General features: G+C 39.6%; 1 protein-coding gene across 1 annotated transcript in view; it reads left to right on the top strand.

Moving 5' to 3' along the window:
• Positions 1–6,444: 6,444 nt before the first annotated feature.
• AACS (acetoacetyl-CoA synthetase) overlaps positions 6,445–22,606 on the top strand; it is an 82,289-nt gene continuing 66,127 nt past the window's right edge. The window contains exons 1-3 of the mRNA XM_051972618.1: positions 6,445–8,016; positions 16,908–17,011; positions 17,899–18,019. Of these exons, the coding sequence (XP_051828578.1) occupies positions 7,884–8,016; positions 16,908–17,011; positions 17,899–18,019 (358 nt within the window). The 5' untranslated portion in view covers positions 6,445–7,883. The remainder of the gene's footprint in view (positions 8,017–16,907; positions 17,012–17,898; positions 18,020–22,606) is intronic.

Raw genomic sequence — 22,606 nt, 5'->3', positions numbered from 1 at the left:
TTCCCCCATTCTTCAGCTGTATGACTTTGGGCAAATTTCCCTAAGAAAGGATAAACAATGTTTGTTTTAGAAAAGGTACTAAGTGTACAAAGTAGGTATCAGTTATAGGATAGCTATTTATTTACTCTCTGTCTGTACCAACTGCTAAACAGGGATAATAGCACCTACTTCCCAGGGTTATTGTGGAGATCAAATGAGATATTTGTAAAGCACTTTGAAAACTGTAAAATAGTATACAAATGTTAGCTGTTGCTATTATTATCTTTGATAACAAAATTCCTGTTATAGATACTAGTTATTACAATTATATAATCTTATTTGAGTCTAACAAACTGCCTGTGAAGTTGGTGCTATTTATCCTTATTTTATAATGACATTCAGAGAAATTGTGGCTTGCCCATGGTCACAAAGGAAATGTGTCAGAAACAGAATTAAAAGCTAAATTTTCCTAATTCCAAGTACAACACTCATTCATTCACTTAATGAATATGAATTCATTGTGGTTACCATGAGCCAGGCGCTGGAGATACAAAGACAATAACACAACAACTTTCATCTGTAAATGTCAGGCAGATCAGATTTATCTTATTCTAAAAGTGGGTGGAGAAGCAGGAATCAGATTGGTCTTTTACTTCCAAGCACATTATATCTCTTCTCAAACTAGAACTTTAGGGGAAAATCTTTTTAAAAAGGTATTAACTTACATCTATGTTCTCCCCCCCGCAAAATGCTCAACAGGTTTTGTTTTAGGACAGTTATTTATTTTCTCTAATATGGGTAAACTACATAAAACACAAGTGACTAATAATTTTCCTTAAACTTAAACTTTTGATCTGATTTTTCTTATGCAGCAAGATAATTGTAGAAATACGTATAGAAGAATTGCACATGTTTAAAATATGTATTATTTAATTGCCTTCTAGAGAAGGGGGTAGGAAGAAGAGGGTGGAATTTGGAATACAAAGTTTTGCAAGAGTCAGTGTTGAAAAATTATCCATGCATATGTTTTGAAAATAAAAAGCTTTAATAAAATAAAGAAATGGCTTCTCTCAGGCCTTAAAACAAGGGGCAGCTAGTTGGTGCAGTGGATAGAGCCCCAGCCCTGAAGTCAGGAGGACCTGAGTTCAAATGTCACTTTTCTAGCTATGTGACTACCCTGGGCAAGTCACTTAACCCTAATTGCCTTACAATTATATATTGTAATATATATATTACAATAAAACAAAAATTCTTCAAGAAAAAAACACTCTCTCAGGAGGCAAACCCAACTTTTTGGAATATCTAACCAGTTATTTCACAGTGTCCTCAGATTTATTCTAAGTAACTTACAAATCCTACTCTTCTGGCCTGGGAGGTATGACTCTTTTGTCCTTTTGAGTTCAGGATGATCTTATGTGTAGTCATCTCCTCCAAGAAACATCATTATGAGAAGTACTTCCCACTGGTCAGCTGCTTCTGACCTCTTAAAATCACAGGCTGGAAATAGACACCTCTCAGAATTACTGTTCAGTGATTTGTATTCAGGAAAAGAAACATAAAGTAGAAAAGGCTCCCAGGCTGTTAAGGTTCAACTCTGAGCATAATCTAAGCAAGTACATGTTATCCCTGCCATGCAGTGAGAAGTAGGGTAGCTAGGAGGAGAGGAGAGAGAAATCCCCTCCCTTCACCTAGTCCAAAGGAAAGCTGGGGCTGTAAATGGCCTGAGAGAGGCCATTTCTTTATTTTATTAAGACTTTTTATTTTCAAAACATATGCATGGATAATCTTTCAACACTGAAATCTTGCAAAACTTTGTATTCCAAATCCCCCCCCCACCTTTATTCCTACCCCCTTCTCTAGAAGGCAATTAAATAATATATATGTTAAACATGTGCACTTTTTCTATACGTATTTCTACAATTATCTTGCTGCATAAGAAAAATCAGATCAAAAAGGAAAAAAAAGAAAACAAAATGCAAGTAAACAACAACAAAAAGAGTGAAAATGCTATATTGTGATCCACACTCAGTTCCCACTGTTAAGGGAGGCCATTTCTAATTGAAGGTACATATCTACCTTCAATTTATAAATTGCTAAGAGATTCTCTAAATCTTTTGTGAAGTTTTGTCACAATCCATCATGAGAACGAATTAGGATAGCTCAAGAGCTGATCTTTGTAAGGTGAAATACTTACTCCTTAGCAAGAGATCAATGCCTGCCCTCATAGAGCTAGAAAATAGGCTCACTCCCACTACATAATAGACAAAATAAATATGATAAATTATTTAATTATTATTAAAATAAACACAAGTATAATTACAGAAAATATAATTTCAGTGGGTGGACACTTGTGGTTAGGAATGGGTTAGAAAAGTCTTGTTAGTGCTTCAGCTGAGCTTTGAAGAGGATACAGATTCTAAGAGGTAGAAATGAGGAAGTAATATGTTCCAGGAATTAGGGACAATTTGTGCAAAAGCAGAGAGACAGACTCTCCTATGAATGCACACCTGGCTTTGGGCCATTCTGAAATTCATCCGAGTATCATAAGGATTAGCAAGGCTACAGTTGTGGTTAATTTTATTTTCAGGCCTTGGCATTCAGAACTAAGAATTTAAAACACTGCACTCTCTCTACTAAAGGACTCTTTTTCTCTGGGCTCATACACAGAGTGACTGAGTTTACCTCTAGACAACTTGACCTTCAAAGAGAGAGATTAGGTGTTTTTTTTTTTTTTTTTTTTAACTGCCTCTTTGGTCCTTTAAACCCTCACTCCAAAACCCTGGTGAAATTACTTTAAAGCTTAGTTTTGGTGCAAATCCAGTGCTTCTCCAAAAGGTAAAGTGCAAAGGACTCAGTGAATAACATGAATAGGGTATAGGACAGCTATTTATTTCTACCTTGCTAAAGAAATGTTAAACACAAATGCATTGACAGATACTATAAATAAAGCGCCGCAATTTATAATTACTTCCAGAATAATTCTCCCAGGAAGTTGATTATAAAAACATGAAATTGTGAAGCAGTTTGTGCTACTGCTGAATAGGTATTTTATATTTCCTTGTCTAAATAATTCTGTTCAAGTCCATGGCTTCCTGACAAGTCAAGGCAGGGGCTGAGATCTTCCCTCTCTGGGAGGTCAATGTCACTGGTACAGAAATCCCATCTGCCACTAGTCATCTTAGACCAAAGGACATTGAACTTCTGAAACCCACAAACTTTTCTCCCAGGTCGAATATGTCCATTTTGGGATTCCTCTTCAGTCATGTAGGTTCATGGGAGGGGAAAAAAAAAAAAAAGAGTGCATAAAGTAGCCAGGGACCTAATGCTCAAGCTCATGCTTGCTTCTCTACCCACACAGGTGCTTCAGCATCTGTGTGCTCAAAGTTCAGTGTTTTTCCCATTGGGTGAAGGAAATGGCTGTCCCTCATGGAAAGTCTGGAAAGAGGTACATGTGCTATAAGAAACAGCACAAGCTGTCTATCCTTTCAGAAACGACCTGCCTTTGCCCCTCCTATCACAAGGTTAAGGAGATTTCCTCATCTTCCTAAAGCTTCCCAGGTGTTCATTGCCCACCAGCAGACGTGGTCAGCCAGAAGCAGCACCTAGCCCATAGGCTGAAGTCCCAGTTACAAAGATAATATTGACAGAAAGAACGAGGTGGGGCTCCTCAATTCAGCAATCATATTTACATAATGGCTTTAACATTTTTTGAGACTTTTATGTACATTGTGATAGTAAAAAGTTTAAAAGATATATTTAAAAAATAGTTTAAAAGATGGTGTGTGAGCCTTGGGATAACCTTACAGATAGAGGGAATGGCTAAAAAGGCTAGCTAGGATCTCAGTGAGCCATTGGAAGCCATTAGGCAAAGTACAAAAATGACCAGTATTTGCTTTTCCCCCGTTTCCTATGAGTGAGTTTTGCCCAGACTAGCCTATTTGGGCTTTATAATAATTCCAGATAGTTTTTACCTATAATATAAAATACTAGTTATGCAGGTACCTAGTGAAGGGACTAAGGAACACTCCTCACTGCCCAGATATCTTCACCCACCTGTTTTAAGTTATGGCTGAAAGTGGGGGAGTAGATATAGAAGGAAAAGTAAGGTGTACACTGATAAAAACCTTCCAAAAAAGTACTTCTCTGTTTATGTCTAGTATAGGGGATTTTGATTCAATCCAGGTTAGAAATCTCTCTTTGTTTCTTGAGCTGTCAAAGACATAATACAGCAGGGAAATTAAAAGTTTGTGATTTCCCAAAGAAAATTCTGCTGCCTCATTCTAGGTGTTGGATGTACCTGTTTGTTTGTTTGTTTGTTTGTTTTTTAGATTACTATTTCTTCCAACTGCCATTGAAGAAATCTCCACGCAGGAAGGGTCAGGGGCTGCTTATTTCTTTTTATAACAGTGGGTATAAATTGTGGGGAGGGGAGTATAGAGTGATAGCAAGTTAGGAAGCATTTATTAAGCACTTAGTGGGTGCTGGAAATACAAACAAAGGTTAAAAGACAGTTTCTGCTCTCAAGAAGCTCTCAGTCTAATTAATGGGGAACACAACATGCAAATAATTATGTACACATAGAATATAGCAAGATAAATTAATCAATGAAGAAAGGTACCTATCATTTAGTTGTCATTTCAGTTTTGTTTTAATGACCTCATCTGGGCTTTTCTTGGCTAAGATACTGCAGTGGTTTGCCATTTCCTTCTCCAGCTCATTTTACAGATGGGGAAACTGAGGCAAACCAGGTGAAGTGACTTGGCCAGGTTGGATTTAAACTAGGGAAGATGAATCTTCCTGACTCTAATCCCATTATACTATCTACTATACTACTTAGCTGCTCCTAGGGGGTTTGGGAAAGGCTCCTGGCAGAAGGGAGGGACTTCAGGTGAGATCTGAAGGAAATCTAGGATTTCAGGAGATGGAAATGAGGATAAAGAGAAGGGAGCTTCAGGCATGAGAAATACCTGATGAAGGATGAAGTTGGAAGATGTGTATCTTGTGCGTGAAATAGCAAAGGAAGCCATTGGTACTGGATGTAGGAGTGTGTAGTGGTGAGTGTAAGAAGAGAGTAAAAAGTCTGAAAAGTGCATGGGTGTGGGGAAGATAGGTTATGACAGATTATGAATCCAAACAGGGGATTTTACTTTTGATCCTGGAGATGACTGGTAGCCACCGGGCTTTGAGTAGGGAGAGTGATTTTCTCTTTAGAAAGATCGTTTTGATAACTAGATGGAGGGGGATAGACTTGTGGGAAGAGTCTTGAAGCATGAGAATCGAGCAGGCTATTACAATAATCCATCTGGCAGTCAGTACTCTTCGTCATTGCTCTTCCTTTCCTCAGACCTACGCACAAGTCAGTTATCATTATGTATTATAATCATGTACACTGAGGACTTAATTTCCTCTCCACCTTCCCTTTCCAACGCTCCCATCCCCCTGCCACCCACCCACTTCTGGTTCATATCAGTTCTGTGGAATTAGGGAATTGGTTTTATCTCAAAGAGTGTTCTACACACAAAAGAGGCTTAACTAGTGTTAGTGGAATTGAATTGTTGAATAAATGATGCTTATAGGCTAAGATTCGTTTTCTTTGGCCAACTGCTTGAGATTCTGTAGTGAAAATGAGAGTAATTTTAAGAGAATAATAGAAAAAAGCCTTCGGGCTCAACATTAAAAAAAAAAAAAAAGTCCAGAGAGTGTGTTTCACCTAAATTCATACAGCTAAGTGTCTTAGCTTGGACTTGAACTCAGGACTTCCTAATTTCCAGCACCGTTCACTGAATCATCTAGCTGCTTTTAGCTGGCATCTGAACTGGCACTTTTAAGGTTTGCAAAGTGCTTTACACATATTTTTTCCCCTCTTTTAAAAAATGGTATGTTATTTTCCCCAATTATGTGTAATGATCATTTTATTTTTTTATAGTAATAACAATATTCTTTTTTAAAAAATTTATTTAATAATTACTTTATATTGACAGAATCCATGCCAGGGTAATTTTTTTTTTTTTTTTACAACATTATCCCTTGCACTCGTTTCTGTTCCGATTTTTCCCCTTCCTCCCTCCACCCCCTCCCCTAGATGGCAAGCAGTTTTATATATGTTGGATATATTGCAGTATATCCTAGATACAATATATGTTTGCAGAACCGAACAGTTCTCTTGTTGCACAGGGAGAATTGGATTCAGAAGGTATAAATAACCCGGGAAGAAAAACAAAAATGCAGATAGTTCACATTCGTTTCCCAATGTTCTTTCTTTGGGTGTAGCTGCTTCTGTCCGTCATGTAATGACCATTTTAAACATTCATTTAAAATTTTTTGAATTTCAAATCTCATTCTCGAAATAAGGCATCAGACACGTGTGTATGGAATATATTATAGATATAGTATATATGTATACACACATGTATCATAATCATGCAAAACATTTCCATATTGTCATGTTGTGAAGGAAGAAACAGATTAAAAGGGAAAAAAACCCTCTGAGAAAAAATAATGAAAATGAAAATAGCATGTTTCTAATTGCATTCAGAGTCCATCAGTTCTTTGGCTCTGGATGGCATTTTACACAAGTGCTTCGGAACGGTATTGGATTTCCCTATTGCTGAGAAGAGCAAAGTCTATCATAGCTGATTATCGCACAATGTTGCTATTGCTGTGTACCCCGTCCACTTGGTTCTGCTCGCTTCACTCAGCACCAGTTCTTCCAAGTCTTTCCAAGTTTTTGTGAAATTTGTCTGCTAGCACAGTGGTATCCCATTACATTCTCGGACCACAATTCGTTCCGCCATCCCCCAAGACATTCGTCCTCTCGGTTTCCCATTCTTTGCCACTACTAGAGTTGCAATAAATCTTTTTGTACTTATGCTATACATAGTTCGTACATTTTGATCTCTTTGGGATACAGACCCAGTAGAGATACTGCTGGATTAAAGGGTATGCGTGGCTTGATTGCCCTTTAGGCGTAGTTCCACATTTCCCATCGATTTTCTTTTTTTCATCACAACTCTCGGAGATAAGCATTATTATCATTTCTGTCACTTTAAGGTCTGCAAATATCTCATTTGATCATCACAACAACGGCGGGGAGGGGGGCACGTCTCAATTAACAGAAGAAACTGAGTCAGAAGGAAGATAAATGGGAGGGACCCACGGAATGAGATGTTTGAAAAACGCTTTGCAAACCTTACACTATAAAACCATTAGCTGTTTATAGTATTAATAAAATCTACCCTACTTATAAAAACGTGAATTGTTTCCTTGATAGTGGGAGAAATTATTTCCCCTTGGATCTGAAGGGCCTTTCTGCCAGGCCTCGGTAGGGGACTGGTGGGGGCGGGCTTCGCGGCAGACTGGCAGGACCCATTCATTCTGCCTCGGGCCGGGTCGGGTATGTTTGGGGGCACTCTTTTTCCTGCCCTGGCAGCCGGGTGGCGGAAGGTTACATAGCTTTCTGCTAGACATAACTTTCTGCTTGGATTTCCGAGAACATGCCAAGGGCGGGGCCAGCTGCCGCGGGAGGCTGGGCTAGAGGTCCTTGGGGCGGGACGGAGGTGCCCCTTTGAGTGGGGCGGCGGAAGGAACCGGCTCACTTGCCTCTGGGACATTCGTCCGGCTCGTGAGGCTACCGCTGTCCGCGCGCAGCCTAGCGCCCTCCGCTCTCGCAGCCGCCGCGACAGCTGCCCAGATCCCGAGCAGTGGGCGCGGGGTCCAGGCAGGGCGCGCGCACGCACTCGCGGCTCGCACGCGCGCACGCGCCGCTCCCGACTGGGTCCGTGTGTGAGGGGGGCGTGCTCGAGGGAGAAGGCGCGGAGTCCGCGCGCGACCCCGGCCCCGGCCCCGGCCGCCCTCCGCCCGGCCTCGCAGCCCCGGCCTCCGGGCCGGGCCCCGGAGCCGCAACCATGTCCAAGGAGGCGCGGGCCGGGCACGAGGAGATTATGGAGGCGCAGGTGATGTGGGAGCCCGACGGCAAGAGGAACGCACAGATGGACCGCTTCCGGGCGGCCGTGCGCTGCGGCCGCGGGCCAGTGCTGGGTGAGGGGCCGACCAGGGCGTGGGTGGGTGGGGACCCTTTTGTCATTGAGGAGGCGGGATATGGATGGTGAGCCCCTCCCCTCTACCTCATTGTACCCTCCTGTCATTGAGGAGGCGGGGCTTGGGTGGTGAACCCCTCTCTTTGTGCCTCAGTGTGTCCTCCTGTCATTGAGGGGCGTGGCGTGGGTGGTGAGCCCTCCCCCTGTGCCTCAGTGTACCCTTCCGTCATTGAGGGGGCGTGGCGTGGGTGGGGAGCCCTCATCTCTGTCTCAGTATACCTCCCTGCCACTCAGGGGGCAGGGCATGGGTGGTGAGCCCCTCCCTTCTGTTCAGTTTACCCTCATTGATGGGGTGCGGTGTGGGCCCCTTCCCTCTGCCTCAGTGTACTCTCCATCATTGAGGGGGTGGGATGTGGGTGGTGAGTCTCCCTCCCTTTTCTCCCCCTTTTCTCTCTTTCCTCTCTCTCCCCCGCTCCAGTTTACCCTCCTGTAAGTGCAAGGAGGGCTTGGGGAGAGAACATGCATGTGGAAAAATACCACTTCCTGGCCCAGTTTACCCTCTTGTCTGTGGGCAGGGAGGGAGGAACCAGAGACAGGGATGTTTGAAAAAAAAGCTCTGGCTCCTGCCTCAGTTTCCCCTCCTATCAGCTTGATGTGAGTAGAACTGGGAGCCAGGAGTAAAGGCAAGCTGGTGCCCCGAGGCAGGGACACAGAGGCAGGAAACTTTGTGCTCCTTTGGCTCAGTGCTCTGTTTCTCCTGTTCGCCTGCTCCCAGTTGCAGTTGTACATGTGGACATAGTGCATTTGGGTTACTGTGTTAGTCTTCTGGTCACTAGCACTAAGTGACAGGGACAGATAATTCTCTCCTCTCCCCACTCTTTGCCCAGCTCTTGGTGAGTGACAGCATATGAAGGGTCTTGGAGGGGTGCTCCTTTCTCAGCTCCGTTAGGGGTACAGGTGGCTGGGCTTTGTAAGGGGACCATGGGAGTTGGGTGGGAAATAGCTTCTACCATGGTTGGTGATGAAGAAGTGAAGGGGGGGAAGGAGAAACCATTCTTGGAGAGGGAAGAGGAGTGTCAGCAGATGTATGGGTGGAGAAGGGTCTCAGACTTTGGTCTCCCTTTCCCTTTCCCCTCGTCTTTAGATGGTAAAGGCCCCAGATTAAGGTATGAGAAACTGTGGCAAGTGCCTGTTTCTCCTTATTTATCTCTGCCCTGTTCCCCACTACCCCTAAACTTGGTTTTTGAAGGCATTCCTTGGCAGGGAAGTGATAATGGGGGGGGCATTTCTGTGCCTTAGTATTTCCCCCTGTTAGAGGGACTGCTTTCTGGATACTTGTTCTCTGTGAGTGGAGGGCAGGGAGAAAGGAATGTTGTGGGGCTGTGCTTTTGTGACAGTTGCTTCAGAGGCAGGATTGAGTGGTTGGACCTGAGAAAGAGGGTGTGGATAGAGTTGCTATATCTGTGGGAGAAGTGTTCTAAGCTCAATTTCCCTTCTCTGCCAGATGAAGTGATAGGATGCTAAGATCGCTGACATTCCATAAAGTGCCTTCTTATCCAGGCTTGGCTGTCACTTTGGACCTAGAATCTTTTAGAGTGATTGAATTTCGGAGCTTGAAATGACCTTAGAATTAGAATCAATTCTAGTCTAGTCCCTTATTTTTACAGCATTCAATGCTTTCCTGATATTATTACAAAAGAATCATAGGATTTATAAAAATATAAATTCCCTCCCCTCACTTTTTAAAGAAAAAACTTTCCCCTGAGAAGGGAAAGAAACTCTCTCCCATTTACCAGGGATACCTTGACAAAGTATTTTCCCAATCATGCTTTGGGATCAGAATATGCTGGCTCTGTCACAGGTTGGGTGTTATAACTTGGGACCTAGAATCACACATCTAAAGATACCTTAGTGGGTGGAGCTCAGGAGGGCCCTGTTTCTCTCAAAGCAGGAATTCTCTCTTCAGCTGAGAGGCCAAACCAGAATTGAGCCATCTGAAGCTATCAAAACTCCCAAGGGCTGCTGGAACCAGATCAGCATATTATTGGGAAATTTTTAATAATGAAGTGAAAATGCAGTATGAGGTAGATAACATAATTAACTTGTGGTTTTCTGAGTCAGGATAGGACCCTACAAGGATGACATCACTGCTCCCATTACCTCCCCCAAGTAGTCATCCATCAAGCCTTTGAAGAGCTCCAGCAATGGAAACTCAGCACATTAAAATCTATATCAGTGGCGTGAGACTCAGAAAAGAAGGGCCACTAATCTGGATCCCTGTGGGTTTCAGATAAATTTAATTTGAAGATGTAATATTATCTGTTTTATTACATTTTAATGTATTTTGTTAAGTATTTCCCAGTTACATTTTATTCTTGTTCTGGTCACACTCGGGAATGGGGTGGGGGGGGGTCAAGCTGTCTGTGTCCCTGGTGTTTGATGTAGACCATTTCTGTATCATCCTCATTTTGTCTTTTTGGAGCTTGAGAACCAGGATCCATTCTGTGTGTGTGTGTGTGTGTGTGTGTGTGTGTGTGTGTGTGTGTGTGTCCAGTGATTCTGGCTAAAATGGTAAAGGCTAGAATATCTGCTCAGTGTTCATTCTAAAGGCCTTTTTCCCTGTCGTTTTCAGACTGTTCTCTCTCCTTTTTTTGCTCCTGCCTTCTCTCATGGTCCAAGGGGCAGGGAAGCTCTTACTGGGGGTCCTGCCCAAACCCATCTTTCCTTTACTAGGGATTTTATCTTTGCCCTAAACTTTTTTCTCTATTTTACTTAATTTACACTTGGAAGTTAGGACACAATGTGTTATCCCATCTAGGACACAATTTGCATTTTTAGTTCCAACTAATTATGTTGATGGGGTTTGGGGAGTAGATCTGGGTCTTGGACCTCAAATGAAATTTGTTCTGTAACTTGAATTCAATATAGCAAGCATTTATCATGCACTAATCAATTAAAAAGCATTTATTAAGTCCCTAATATATGCCAGGCATTATGCTACAAAATCAAAAAGGGAATAAAATTCTTGCTTTCAAGTTGTTTACATTCCACTAAGAATGAATGCTGGTGGTGGGAAATTTAAGTCCCAGTCATCCCTTTGTGGAGAGAGTTTTGGGCAGGACCTGATTCTTTTTGCCTCTGACAGGATACCTTAAGACTTCCCAAGAGTCATGGGCTCCACCTTCTGTTGCTGATCTTTGTTTCAGTGACAAGTGGAAGGAGAATTCTCATCACACCCCATGCTGTCAGACAGCTTTTACTTGCATTTACCCAATCTGACTGGATTGTGGCCAGTCCCCAACTTTTTTCCTCCCTAAAAACATTCCAATTGAGCATATGTGTCTAACAGTGAGGATTCTTCCAGGGAACTTTAGGGAAAATGCTGTATAACCCTTGCACTGAATGTAATTTGAGAGGGGTAATGTTATGAAACTAGCCTCATATTATTCTTTTCTTTAGGGAATTATAGCTAGATGACTTCTTTTTCCTATTCAGCAATCAACAAATGTATATTGAACCTTACTTTGGAGAAGGCATTGTGGGGGATAAACCTGAAATATGGATTAGGCAATGTTCTAAAGGCTAAAGAGTCACAGATTAAATATACACCTTACCCTCAAGTAATTTGTGTTTTACTAGGCTAGATATAAACAAGTCTGGGTGAAAATATACAAGGAAGGGATTGATGGAGGCAAAGAAGAGATTCATAGAAGAGAGGAACATTTAAGGAGGTGGAAGAAACCAGGAAATCCTTCACAGGACACTGGAGCTGAGTTTTGAAGGAAGATAAGGATTTTAAAAGGTGGAGATGGATAAGGATATACATTTTAGATTCTGATGACATCATTTGGGATATACTTGAAGGTAGGAAACATCATGTCAGCTTCTGGGAATAGCTAGTAGATTGTTTTGATTGGAATAGAGAGTGTGTGAGGGGAAGTGATGGGAGTGCTAAACAGTGGATCAGAACCAGATTTTGGAGGGCTGTTTGTAGAGTTTGTTACGTATACATGTACACACAAACAAAAACAATAGGTAATAAATTCTTTGTGTTAAATGAATGGTGCAGACAATACAGATAATCAGGAGAGGAAGATAAGATTTGGGCCGCCAAAGATACAGAGAAAGAGAGGATTTCAACAGATACTGAGGGAGAGGAAGGCCTCCTCATTGGAGTGTGCTGTACATTTGACAGAGGCTATTGCCATTTGAGCTTGAAAAAGAATCTCTTCTATCAGCTGCTTGAGGAATGGTCAGTTAGCTTTTGATTGAAAACTTTCAGTGAATGAGGAGGCATTATAACATAATAGCTAATATTTGCAAAATACTTTAGATTTGCAAAGCATTTTACAAATATCATCTTATATTACCCTCCCAGCAACCCTGTGAGGTTTTATTATCCCCATTTTCATATGGGGAAATTGAGGTGGGCAGAAATTAAGGGAGTTTGCCCAAGGTCAAACAAATAGGAAGTGTCTGAGGCTGGGTTTAAACTCAGGTCTTCCTGACTCCCAAGCCCAAGGCTCCAGCCATTGCACTACCTAACTTCATCATGCTATTTTCTAGGGCAGAGTATTCTGCTTGTGGAAAGCTCTAATTGTTGAAAAGTTTTACTTCACATAAAGTTTAAATATACCTCTTAGTGACTTCTACCCATTGCACCTAGTTTTGCTCCTGGGCCTAAGCTGAATTACTGTTTTATGACAGTTTTCCAAGTAGTTGAAGAAAGAGCTTTTATATACCCTTTAATAATAAACACTTTGATGTTCTTCAACCAATCCTCATATGACAGCATCTAAATAACCTTTGCGACCATATTTCTTGTTTGCTTGCCTGCTTATCCATGTGTAGGACTTCACTGGCTTACCTGGGAGGCTCAGATCTTCAGAATTACCCCATCAAAGTAGAGCCTAAAGTAACTCCCTCCTCTCCAACCCCCTACAAATCAGACGAGCCTCTAAACCTTGACTTGGGCCGCAGGTCTGGGCTTCCCGTTCCTTCCCAACTTCTGGTGCTGCTTGACCTAGTTAAGAACCTTATTAAACCACAGGCTCTGTACAAGTTTGGTCCTTGTCTATCAGGAATCTCAACTACCCCGACTTGTTTCCATTCTTTTGAGTGCTGCTTCCATGAGCTCAATTCACATTATCTTGGCTTCTTGTGTCTTGGGGTGTTCTTCTATCTACTGTGTCTTGAAATCTATAGCCTCATTCCAATTTTATTAATGTTACAAGTCCTTTCATTGAGGCATCTAGGACTTAGCACAGTCCTCTCCTTAGAGCATCTGCCATGATATTTAGAGCTGGATCTAATCTTTGGGACCATTTGAGCCCAATCCTTCATTTTATAGATGAGGAAACAGAGGCAGAGATGTGTGACAGGAAAGAAGTAGCCACATTGGGACCCAAACCTAGGTCCTCAGTTTCCAATTTTGGTTTCTTTATCTTGATTTCTTTCCTTGTATTGAACTTGTAGTCTAGTCTAAAACTTCTAGATCTTTTTAGACATACTGGTGGTTAGTGATATCTCTCTTTGTCTCTTAATAAATTTTTAATTTTTTTCCAATTACACGTAAAGAGAGTTTTCAGCATTCATCTTTGTAAAATTTTGAGCTCCAAATTTTTCTCCCTCCTTCCCTTATTACCTCCTCCCCAAGGTAGCTAGCTAGCAATCTGATATAGGTTTTATTTATATATATAATTTAGTAACTTTTGGGTATGGTTCCAAATTGTTTTTTAGAGTGGCTGGACCAATTTCTAGCTGAACAAACATAGCAGGACTGAATCTGTTTTCTTTCTTGTTATCTTTGCCAATTTTAGGAGTGTGACTTACAATCTCAGATTTGCTTTAATTTTCATTTCTGTAATTATTAATGGTTTGGAGTATTTTTATATGGTTGTTGATAGCTTGGATTTCTTCCATTGAAAAGTGTCCCTTTATATGCTTTGACACAAGTGTCAGCACGGAATCCTTTTTATCCTTTACCTCTGTTATACAAGATAACTTGCTAAGGCTTCCCTCATTGCGGAAGCCTCCTCTCCTTGCATGTATCTCTCTTACATTTGGAGGGCTATCCTTGATTCCGTCCTTAAAAAAAATTCATTTGACTTGCCCATTGCCCATAGCTATGGTAACTCTCCTCCCTTTCTCAGCTGAAATCTTTGAGGAAGCTAATTGCATACACTAAGTGCCTCACTTCTTTTCTTACTTGCTTCTATGCCCTCCATAGTCCCCTTGTTTCTGCTCTCATTTTTTCACTGAAACTGTTATCTCTCAAGTTACCAATAATATCTTAATCGCCAGATCCTAATGGCCTTTTCTCAATCCTTATCCTGTTGGACTTATTGGAAGCCTTTGACACCACAGCATCTACTCCTGGAAATTCTCATTTGTTGTTCAGTCATGTCTGACTCTCCATGAGTCCATTTGCAAAGATACTAGAGTGATTTGCCATTTTCTTCTCCAGTTCATTTTACAGAATAAGAAACTGAGGCAAACAGGGTGAAGTGACTTGCCCAGGGTCACACTAGCTAGTAAGGATTTAAGACCAAATTTGAGCTCAGAAAAATGAGTTTTCCTGACTCTAGGCCTGGTGCTCTCTCCACTGTGCCCTCTAGCTGCTCTGGACATTCTCTGCTCTCTGGTGTTTTGTGTTAGTACTCTCTCCTGATTGTCTGATCCTGCTTTCTTAGATAACTTTGCAAGTCACATGTACTAACTGTTGATGACCCCAAAAGTCTATCCTGAATATTCTTCTTTTTCTTCTTTCTGCCATCTCTACATGTTGATCTCATTAGCTCCCATGAGTTTAATGATCATTTTTATGAGGATGATTCCCATATATGCATATATGAAATTCTCCTGAGTTTCAGTTCCATGTCACCAACTACCTTTTGGATAGTTCAAACTGGATCTAAAAGTCAATATATCTAAAGCAGAACTTTTTATCTTATCTGCCCCTCCCTCAAAACCGTTCCCCCTTTCTACTTTACTATTATTCTTCACACCATCACCATCCTTCTAGTCATTTCTAGACACTGAGGATTCCCTTGAATCCAGTCTGTTGGCAGATCTTTTCATTTTTTTGCCTTCACAGAATCTCTTGTAACCTTGAACCTCCCCTGGCTTCCTGTTGTCTCCAGGATCAAATATAAAACCTCATTTGGCATTTAAATCCCTTTGCTATCAGGTCCCTTCCTATACTTTTTTTTTTTCCTTTTTGTGAGGCATTTGGGGTTAAGTGATTTGCCCAGGATCACATAGCTAGGAAGTATTAAGTGTCTGAGGTCAGATTTGAATTCAGGTCCTCCTGACTTCAGGGCTGGTACTCTATCCACTGCATTACCTAGCTGTACCTTCTATACCTTTCTGGTCTTTTTATACTTAATTCCCTTGCATGCTTCTGTGATGTAGACATACTGAATATCTTGAAATTTCTTAATGAAACTCCATCTCCTGACTGTGCCTTTTCCCTGGCTCTCCCAGGGCCTGGAAGGTTCCCCCTCCTCTTCATTGCCTCTTGGTTTCCTGAAGGATTTAGTTCAAATCCTGTCTTCTGCAGGAGGCTTTCCCCACCTCCCTTCCTCTTCGATTACCTTCTGTTTGGTCTGTTGTATATACGAAATTTCTTTGTCCATATTAAATATCATTTATTTGATTTGACCCACTGTTCAGACTGTCAAGATCTTTTAAAATCCTGGTTTTCAGTGCATTAACATCACTCCCAGCATGGTGTCAGAGGCAGATTTAGTAAGTAAGTCATGGAGGGGTTGGCATCTCTGCTGGTGAAGAAGTACCTCCAAAATTGATGTAGTGAAGTGTTATTTACCTATGAATCATATGCTGCTTATTGTTTCCTGATTGTTTCAGGGTCGTTTATTTTTCTCTTCTCAGTTGGATTGGAAGCAGTCCAGGACAAGAAATATACATTTCTTTGAAATCCACAGACACTTTTTAGCATAGGGCTGAGCATACAGTTTAGATTAAATAAATACTTGATTAATTGAATGGCTTAGGAGTTGCTGTTTTCCTTTTCTCCTTTCTTGTGACTAATTGTAGATATTTTCAAGTTAAGAATTAGATTCCTTAGAGTATATTCTAGTTTGGAGTGGGGTTCTGCTCTAGTTGGATAAAAGATACTACAGAACTTGAGAGTGCTTCCTCTTGTCCTTATGTGTTGTATGGATTGGGGCAGTTTTGTCAGACTTCTTGACTCTGAGTCTCTTGGGAACAGAGTAACTTGTCTCTCACAGGGGAGGAAAGATGATGAGTATGAGAAACTATACCTATGTATGTGTGGTCCTTCACAGTTTTAAAAAACCTTTCATTTGATCTTTATAACAAACTCTCAAAAGTGAAGCAGTTATTTGATTTTCATTGGTGGGGAAACTGAAGCCCAGGGAGTTTAAGGGCCTAAGTACATATTGTAATTGTCAGAAATGAACCTCAATCCCAAGCCTTGGGAATCTTAAGTGAAATTTGCTTTTCACTCTGCCATGAGCTTGGTATAGTGACTTGGCATAGTGGTATTACCAGTGACTTTTCAAGAAATTCAAAGCCTTTTTTCAAAGGCTTTTTTCTCTACTACCTGGTGCCTCTTGAATAGAACTGGTGTTACATTTATTTTATATTTTATACTTTAATATTCTATTCATTTTATCTTGAGTTCTACCATTTTTGTTATTGTTGTTGACCTTGGAAATAATAATCTGCTCTTGCAGTCACTTTTAGGTAACTATGAATAATGACTGTCCATTATGAGTAACTTGATTTGGATTTTTAAAATTGAATTTAATGATTTTTCTCTCAATAAAAATGAAGCATCCTGTTGCACTGTTGAATTATTTTTACAAAACCTTACCTGTATAGTGATTCCAATTTCTTTACTTTTAGCCAATTATAACGAATTGTATCAGTGGTCGGTGGAGTCATACTCAGATTTCTGGGCAGAGTTCTGGAAATTCAGCGGAATTGTCTTCTCCCGTATGTATGATGAGGTGAGTGTGTTGTTTCTAGGTTTTTATCCTCAATGTTGATAACTTACTGAACTCTTTACACTGCAGATATTAAACATCTTGAATAAAGGAAGCCTGTTATTCATAACCTATTCTGTCATTGCGTGATATTATGATTAGAGAGCTGGCTTTGGAGTCCAAAAGACTTGAATTTAACTCTTCTGACACATAATCACTGTGTGATGATAGCTAAGTCATTTAGCCTTTTAGTCTTCCAGGCAACTTTAAGACTCCTAAGGTGAAGAAAAGTTACTATTTGTTATGGTGGAATTTCCACATTGAAAATTCTCTATACCAGTAAAATTACAGATTCTGCCCCTGTCCTACTTTACTGTTTTGTATGGTGCAGAGATATGGTAAGTTAACGGTGAGCAAAACAATGACAAATTATATCCTTATATATTTTGGTAAAAATATCAAATCTTAGGCTCTTTTCCCCTTTTCCCATTTTCTCTTGTGATATAAACAGTGTTCTGTATAGGTCTGTTTTTTAGATGACAAAAATAGATAAAAATATCAAATCTCTAGTTTACTGAAGAAGCAACACCGAATAGAACTTCAGTAAAAATTTAGTAAAAAAATCCTGAACTGTCTCATAGACATTTTAAACTTTAGCTTTTAAGATTACCTTTGGGGTTTCCCCTTGGGAAGTTGGCCTATTTTCTCCAAAAGAAATGGAGAAAACCTTAGAATGCATAGCATCAGTATCTGCTCTTCATTTCAAGGCTATCTTGAAAGCTTTAACAATTTAAAAAAACCCTTAAAAGAGTACTTTGGACAAGTGAGTTAGCTAGTTTTATAGTTGGATAGTTTAGAAAACAACTATCATGAGCTACTCGTGTCTTAATTTGCACCGTCATTTTCTCCAGGTTGTTGATACATCGAAAGGAATTGCTGATGTACCCGAATGGTTCAAAGGTAGTCGTCTGAATTATGCTGAAAACCTTCTGAAGCATAAGGAAAATGACAAGATTGCCCTGTATGCTGCAAGTGAGTCTTCACTTGGTTTTTCAGATTCTCTTCTATGCAAATAAGAAGCATAGAAGATTGCATTTAAAAATTATTTGATTTACACAATTTATCAGGAATACAATTACTAAAATAAATTGACACATACTAGCACATTCTATTTTCTAAAAGAAAAAAATTTAGATAGGAAAATCACTGGCTAAATTTTGGTAGACTTGCTCCACCTCCATAACTAACTGGAAATGTATGAGCTTACTATAGTAACATAGAATTCTTGCTTCCATCTTTTCATCTGTAAAGTAGGAGTGATCTCCCCAATGGTGTCTCAGAAATAATGGAAACATAAAAAATCCCCCTAAAACCAAAAACTTTAGCTATACTCTTCTCCCCCCCTTCCCCAATTAATAAATTGGAATAAAATTACAGTTTTCAGAGGAAGAAATCAAAGTTATCTTATAGTCATCTGAAAAAAATGGGCTGCTATTTCAGTGCCACAAACATTTAGTAAATCCTGTGTGCAGAGTACTGTACCAAGCATTAGATAAGGCATTCAGATAATCCAAGTCTGGCAGAGCTTTTAGAAAGAAGAGAATAATATTTTAAATTTTAATGTAAAATTAATTTAATTTTATTTTTATTTTCAGTTCCAAATTCTTCCTTCTCTTGATTCCCTCCCCTTCCCAACCCATTAAGAAGGCAAGAATTGCAATGCCCATTGTACATATGAAGTTATATAAAACATTTCTGAAATTGCCCTATTCTGGGAAAAAAAAGTAAAAATATGCCTCAATCTCTGCTTCCTTTCTGGAGGTGGATAGCTTTCATCATGAGTCCTTTAGAATTATTTTGAAGTTACTAAATCTTTCATAGTTAATTATTATTACAATATTGCTAGTACTGGAAAGGTTATTCTCTTAGTTCTCCTTATTTCATCCTGCATTAATTAATACAAATCTTCCCAGGGTTTTCTGAAATCATCCCTTTCATCATGTCTTATATCTTAATAGTGTTCCATCTCATTCATATATCATAGTTCTTCATTCCCCATTTATGCCCCATTGATGGGCATCCCTTCAGTTTCTAATCATTTGCCACTACAAAAAGAGTTGCCAAAATATTTTTTATGTATATGGATCTTTTTACTTTTTTCTTTGACTTTTTTGGTATGTAGACCTAGTAGTAGTATTATTGAGTCATAGGATACAAACAGTTTGATGGGCTTTTCAGCATGGTTCCAAATTGTTCCAGAATGGCTGGACCAATTCACAGCTCCATTAAAAAAAGCACTAGTGTAATTATTTCCCCATATCCCCTTCAGCATTTATCATTTTCATTTTCTGTCATGTTAGTTAATATGATAGATGTGAGGTAGTACCTCAGAATTGTTTTTATTTACATTTTTAATTATTAGTGATTCAGAGCATTTTTTCAGATGACTATAGATAACTTTGATTCTTTCTCTGAAAAATGCCTGTCCAAATTTATCCTAATTTATTAATTGGGGGGAAAAAGAGTATAATCTTTGAATCATCATTGTCTCTTCACTTGCTAAAGTTTTTTTAAATTTTTTATTATGTTTCCATTATTTCTGAGATACTATTGGGGAGATCATTCCTACTTTATAGATGAAAAGAGCAAGTCTACCAAAACTTAGCCCAGTGATTTTCCTATCTAATTTTTTCTTTTAGAAAATAAATGTGTCAGTATGTGTCCATTTATTTTAATAGTTGTATTCCTGATAAATTGTGTAAATCAAATAATTTTTAAATGCAATTTAAATGCACAAATAATTTTAAAATGTACTGTCTTGAAAAAAATTGTGGTTACTCTTTGTGAAATGAATAATCATTTCCTAATTATTTATTTACTTTTTGTAAAGTTGGACTTTTATATACATTGAATATTTTCAGGGAATGTGTGTTATACTGCTGGGTTCTCTTCTCTAGTGAGCAGGAGTTGGTAATTGCTCAGATCATCTAATTCAGATAGATGACATTTGCTAAGCTCAATGTGACCATTTCTGGAGCAACTTGAGAATGGTCCTAGGCCTCTACAGCAGTAACCCATGGAAAGAATAACCTAGGAATACCCCCTGGACACTGTAGCCCACAGACTAGTGGGCCTCCCTGCCCTTACCACCTGCTTTTTCTCACTGCTTCATTTAGACTGATTTGATCTAGGATGTACTAGCTATCTTTCCTTCATTTTTCTTCTTTTACAAGATACCTGGACCCATTTGACCACACAGTGTGACAGCTGCTCTGGCAGCTCCAGGGCAGTCTTTTTTGCCTAGCTCAAAGCTTTTCACTGCCTACTCTCTTCTGTGATGTAAACAGAGTTCCAAATAGGTCTGTTTTTTTTAGGTGACCAAAGCTTATTCCTTTTAATGGTAGAACTTTTATTAAGTTGGAAATCTGTGCTTGCTCGTAGGGTAGCCTGGTGTAAAGGAAGGGGTTTTGGATGTGGAGGCCGAGAGCCTCACTGTGACATTTGCTGGCTGTGTGACTTCTGGTCTTAATGACCTGCATTCTTCTCATTTGTAAAAGCCTTGGTCCCAGGTTGGTTGCGCAGAATGGACAATGTAAACCTTATGGTTACTACATAAATGGAGGGGATTATTATTGCTAACATGATGGTATTATGCCTTAATACACTGATGTCAGGACTTGTTGTGCTAATTAGGGCTAGTCAGCCCAATATTGAATGGCTTTAACCAGTTAAACCTTTTCAATTACGTGTCTGGTTCTAGGTTTTTCTTTCTTCTTCCTCATAGTGAGATCTCATTTTTTTGCTACTCTCATAGTACTTGTCATTGTTACGTTTTGCCCTTTTCTCACCTTCCCTTTTATAATTGACTGCATCCAGCCTGCTGTGTGCTTGGAAACCAAATAATTAGGCTTTTGAAAATTCAATGTAAAATAAAAGGAAGTATTTTATGAATATGGTTCTTTTGTGAGTAAGCTACATGAATTTTAGTGTATGGCTTTTATGATATTTATTTTGAGGCCTTTTTTTGCTTTCTTAGATATATGACATTGTCAGAAGCATGGCCTCCAGATGTCTACTTAACTATATAGGAATTTGTTTAATCCAGTAACATAACCCATCCTAAACTTGCTCTTAAAAACAAACAAACAAACCCAACAACATATGTTTACATCTGTGGACTTTTTTTTTTTTTTTTTTTGCTAATGCAATTGGGATTAAGTAACTTGCCCAGGGTCACACAGTTGGAAATGTTAAGTATCTGAGGCCAAATTTGAACTCAGATCCTCCTGACTTCAGGGCCAGTGCTCTATCCATTGAGCCACCTCATATTTATTGTGGGGAAAAAACATAAGTGAGCCACACATCAGGGACAGAACTCCTTATTTGCTCCACCCAGTAGTTCTGTTCTTCATTCTAGTCCCAAGGTCAGTGACTCTTGGAGCCACCATAGTTTATGAAAGTACCTTCAGGCATACCTGGTGTATTTGAGTTTGTTTTATAACACAGATTAGGAGAGAATTATTTGCTTTGAAAGATTTTAAAAAGAATAATGGATGTCCCTAGTGATTGAAGAACAGAATTTAGCTGGCACCCAATTCTTTCAGATGTATGTTAGTGATGTATAGTGAGTCATCTTTAGTATGAAGATTGGGAAGGGAATCTTTGCTTTTGGGAGTTGCTGATTCTGGACTGCCAGGTACATCATTACTCTGGTTAGAAAGAATGTACCATCTTTCTCATACATTAATCGTGTTCCATTTTGTTTTGTATTGATTTCCATACCTGAATCCCTTCTGTTAGAATCTGCACCTTGAGGTAAGGGGTCATAGACTCATGGATTTGGAACTTAAGGGAAATTTAGAGCTCTTCCTCTTATTTTATGTTGAGAAAACTGAGATGGTTGTATGCCTTGCCCAATATTGTATAGATAGTAAGTGGTGAAACTGGGATTTGAACATAGATCCTCTTGACTTCAAATTCAGTCCTATTTACATTGCACAGTGTTTTTCACTTTTGAATTTAATTTTTATAATCAATTCAATCCAGTAACTTTCTAGTCTCATTGCCTAAGATAGTGAGGGCTTCACATATAGTAGGCATTTAATATTTGTTTGATTGAATTACCCAGAAGATTGTCTTCTAGAAATCACAGCACTGAGAAGCCCAACTCATACCTCGATAAAAATCTTTCTATAATATGGCTAATAATATGTCTCTACTCTAATAGCTGAGTTAAAGGAAGTTTCTGGCCTAAAGCAACCCATTCTGCTTCTGGGCAGCTCTGATGAATCCTTAGAAAGTTCTTCCTGCCATCTAGCCTCCATCTGCTAGTCTCTCTCCCTTCCGCCCTTTGCTGTTATCTCTGACTTCTAAGACTAGGCAAGACAAGTTGAACCCTTCTGACAGTTGGTCCATTTGAAAGAGCGGATAAAAGAAGTGAATAAAAGGACAGCTTCTGCCTCTGGGTGTTATGAGATTTACTTAAGACTCAGGGAACAAAAGGGTTTCCTTTTATCTTTCATAATTCTGAAGAACTCCCACTTCAGGATGGCTCTCCACTCTGACAAATTTCTGGGTCTTTGAAATGGTTATATTTTATATCGCAAAAGTCCTTTGCAA

Source organism: Antechinus flavipes, chromosome 1 (assembly GCF_016432865.1).
Source record: "Antechinus flavipes isolate AdamAnt ecotype Samford, QLD, Australia chromosome 1, AdamAnt_v2, whole genome shotgun sequence".
Classification (NCBI taxonomy): domain Eukaryota; kingdom Metazoa; phylum Chordata; class Mammalia; order Dasyuromorphia; family Dasyuridae; genus Antechinus; species Antechinus flavipes.
This window is presented reverse-complemented; position numbering and strand designations above follow the sequence as displayed.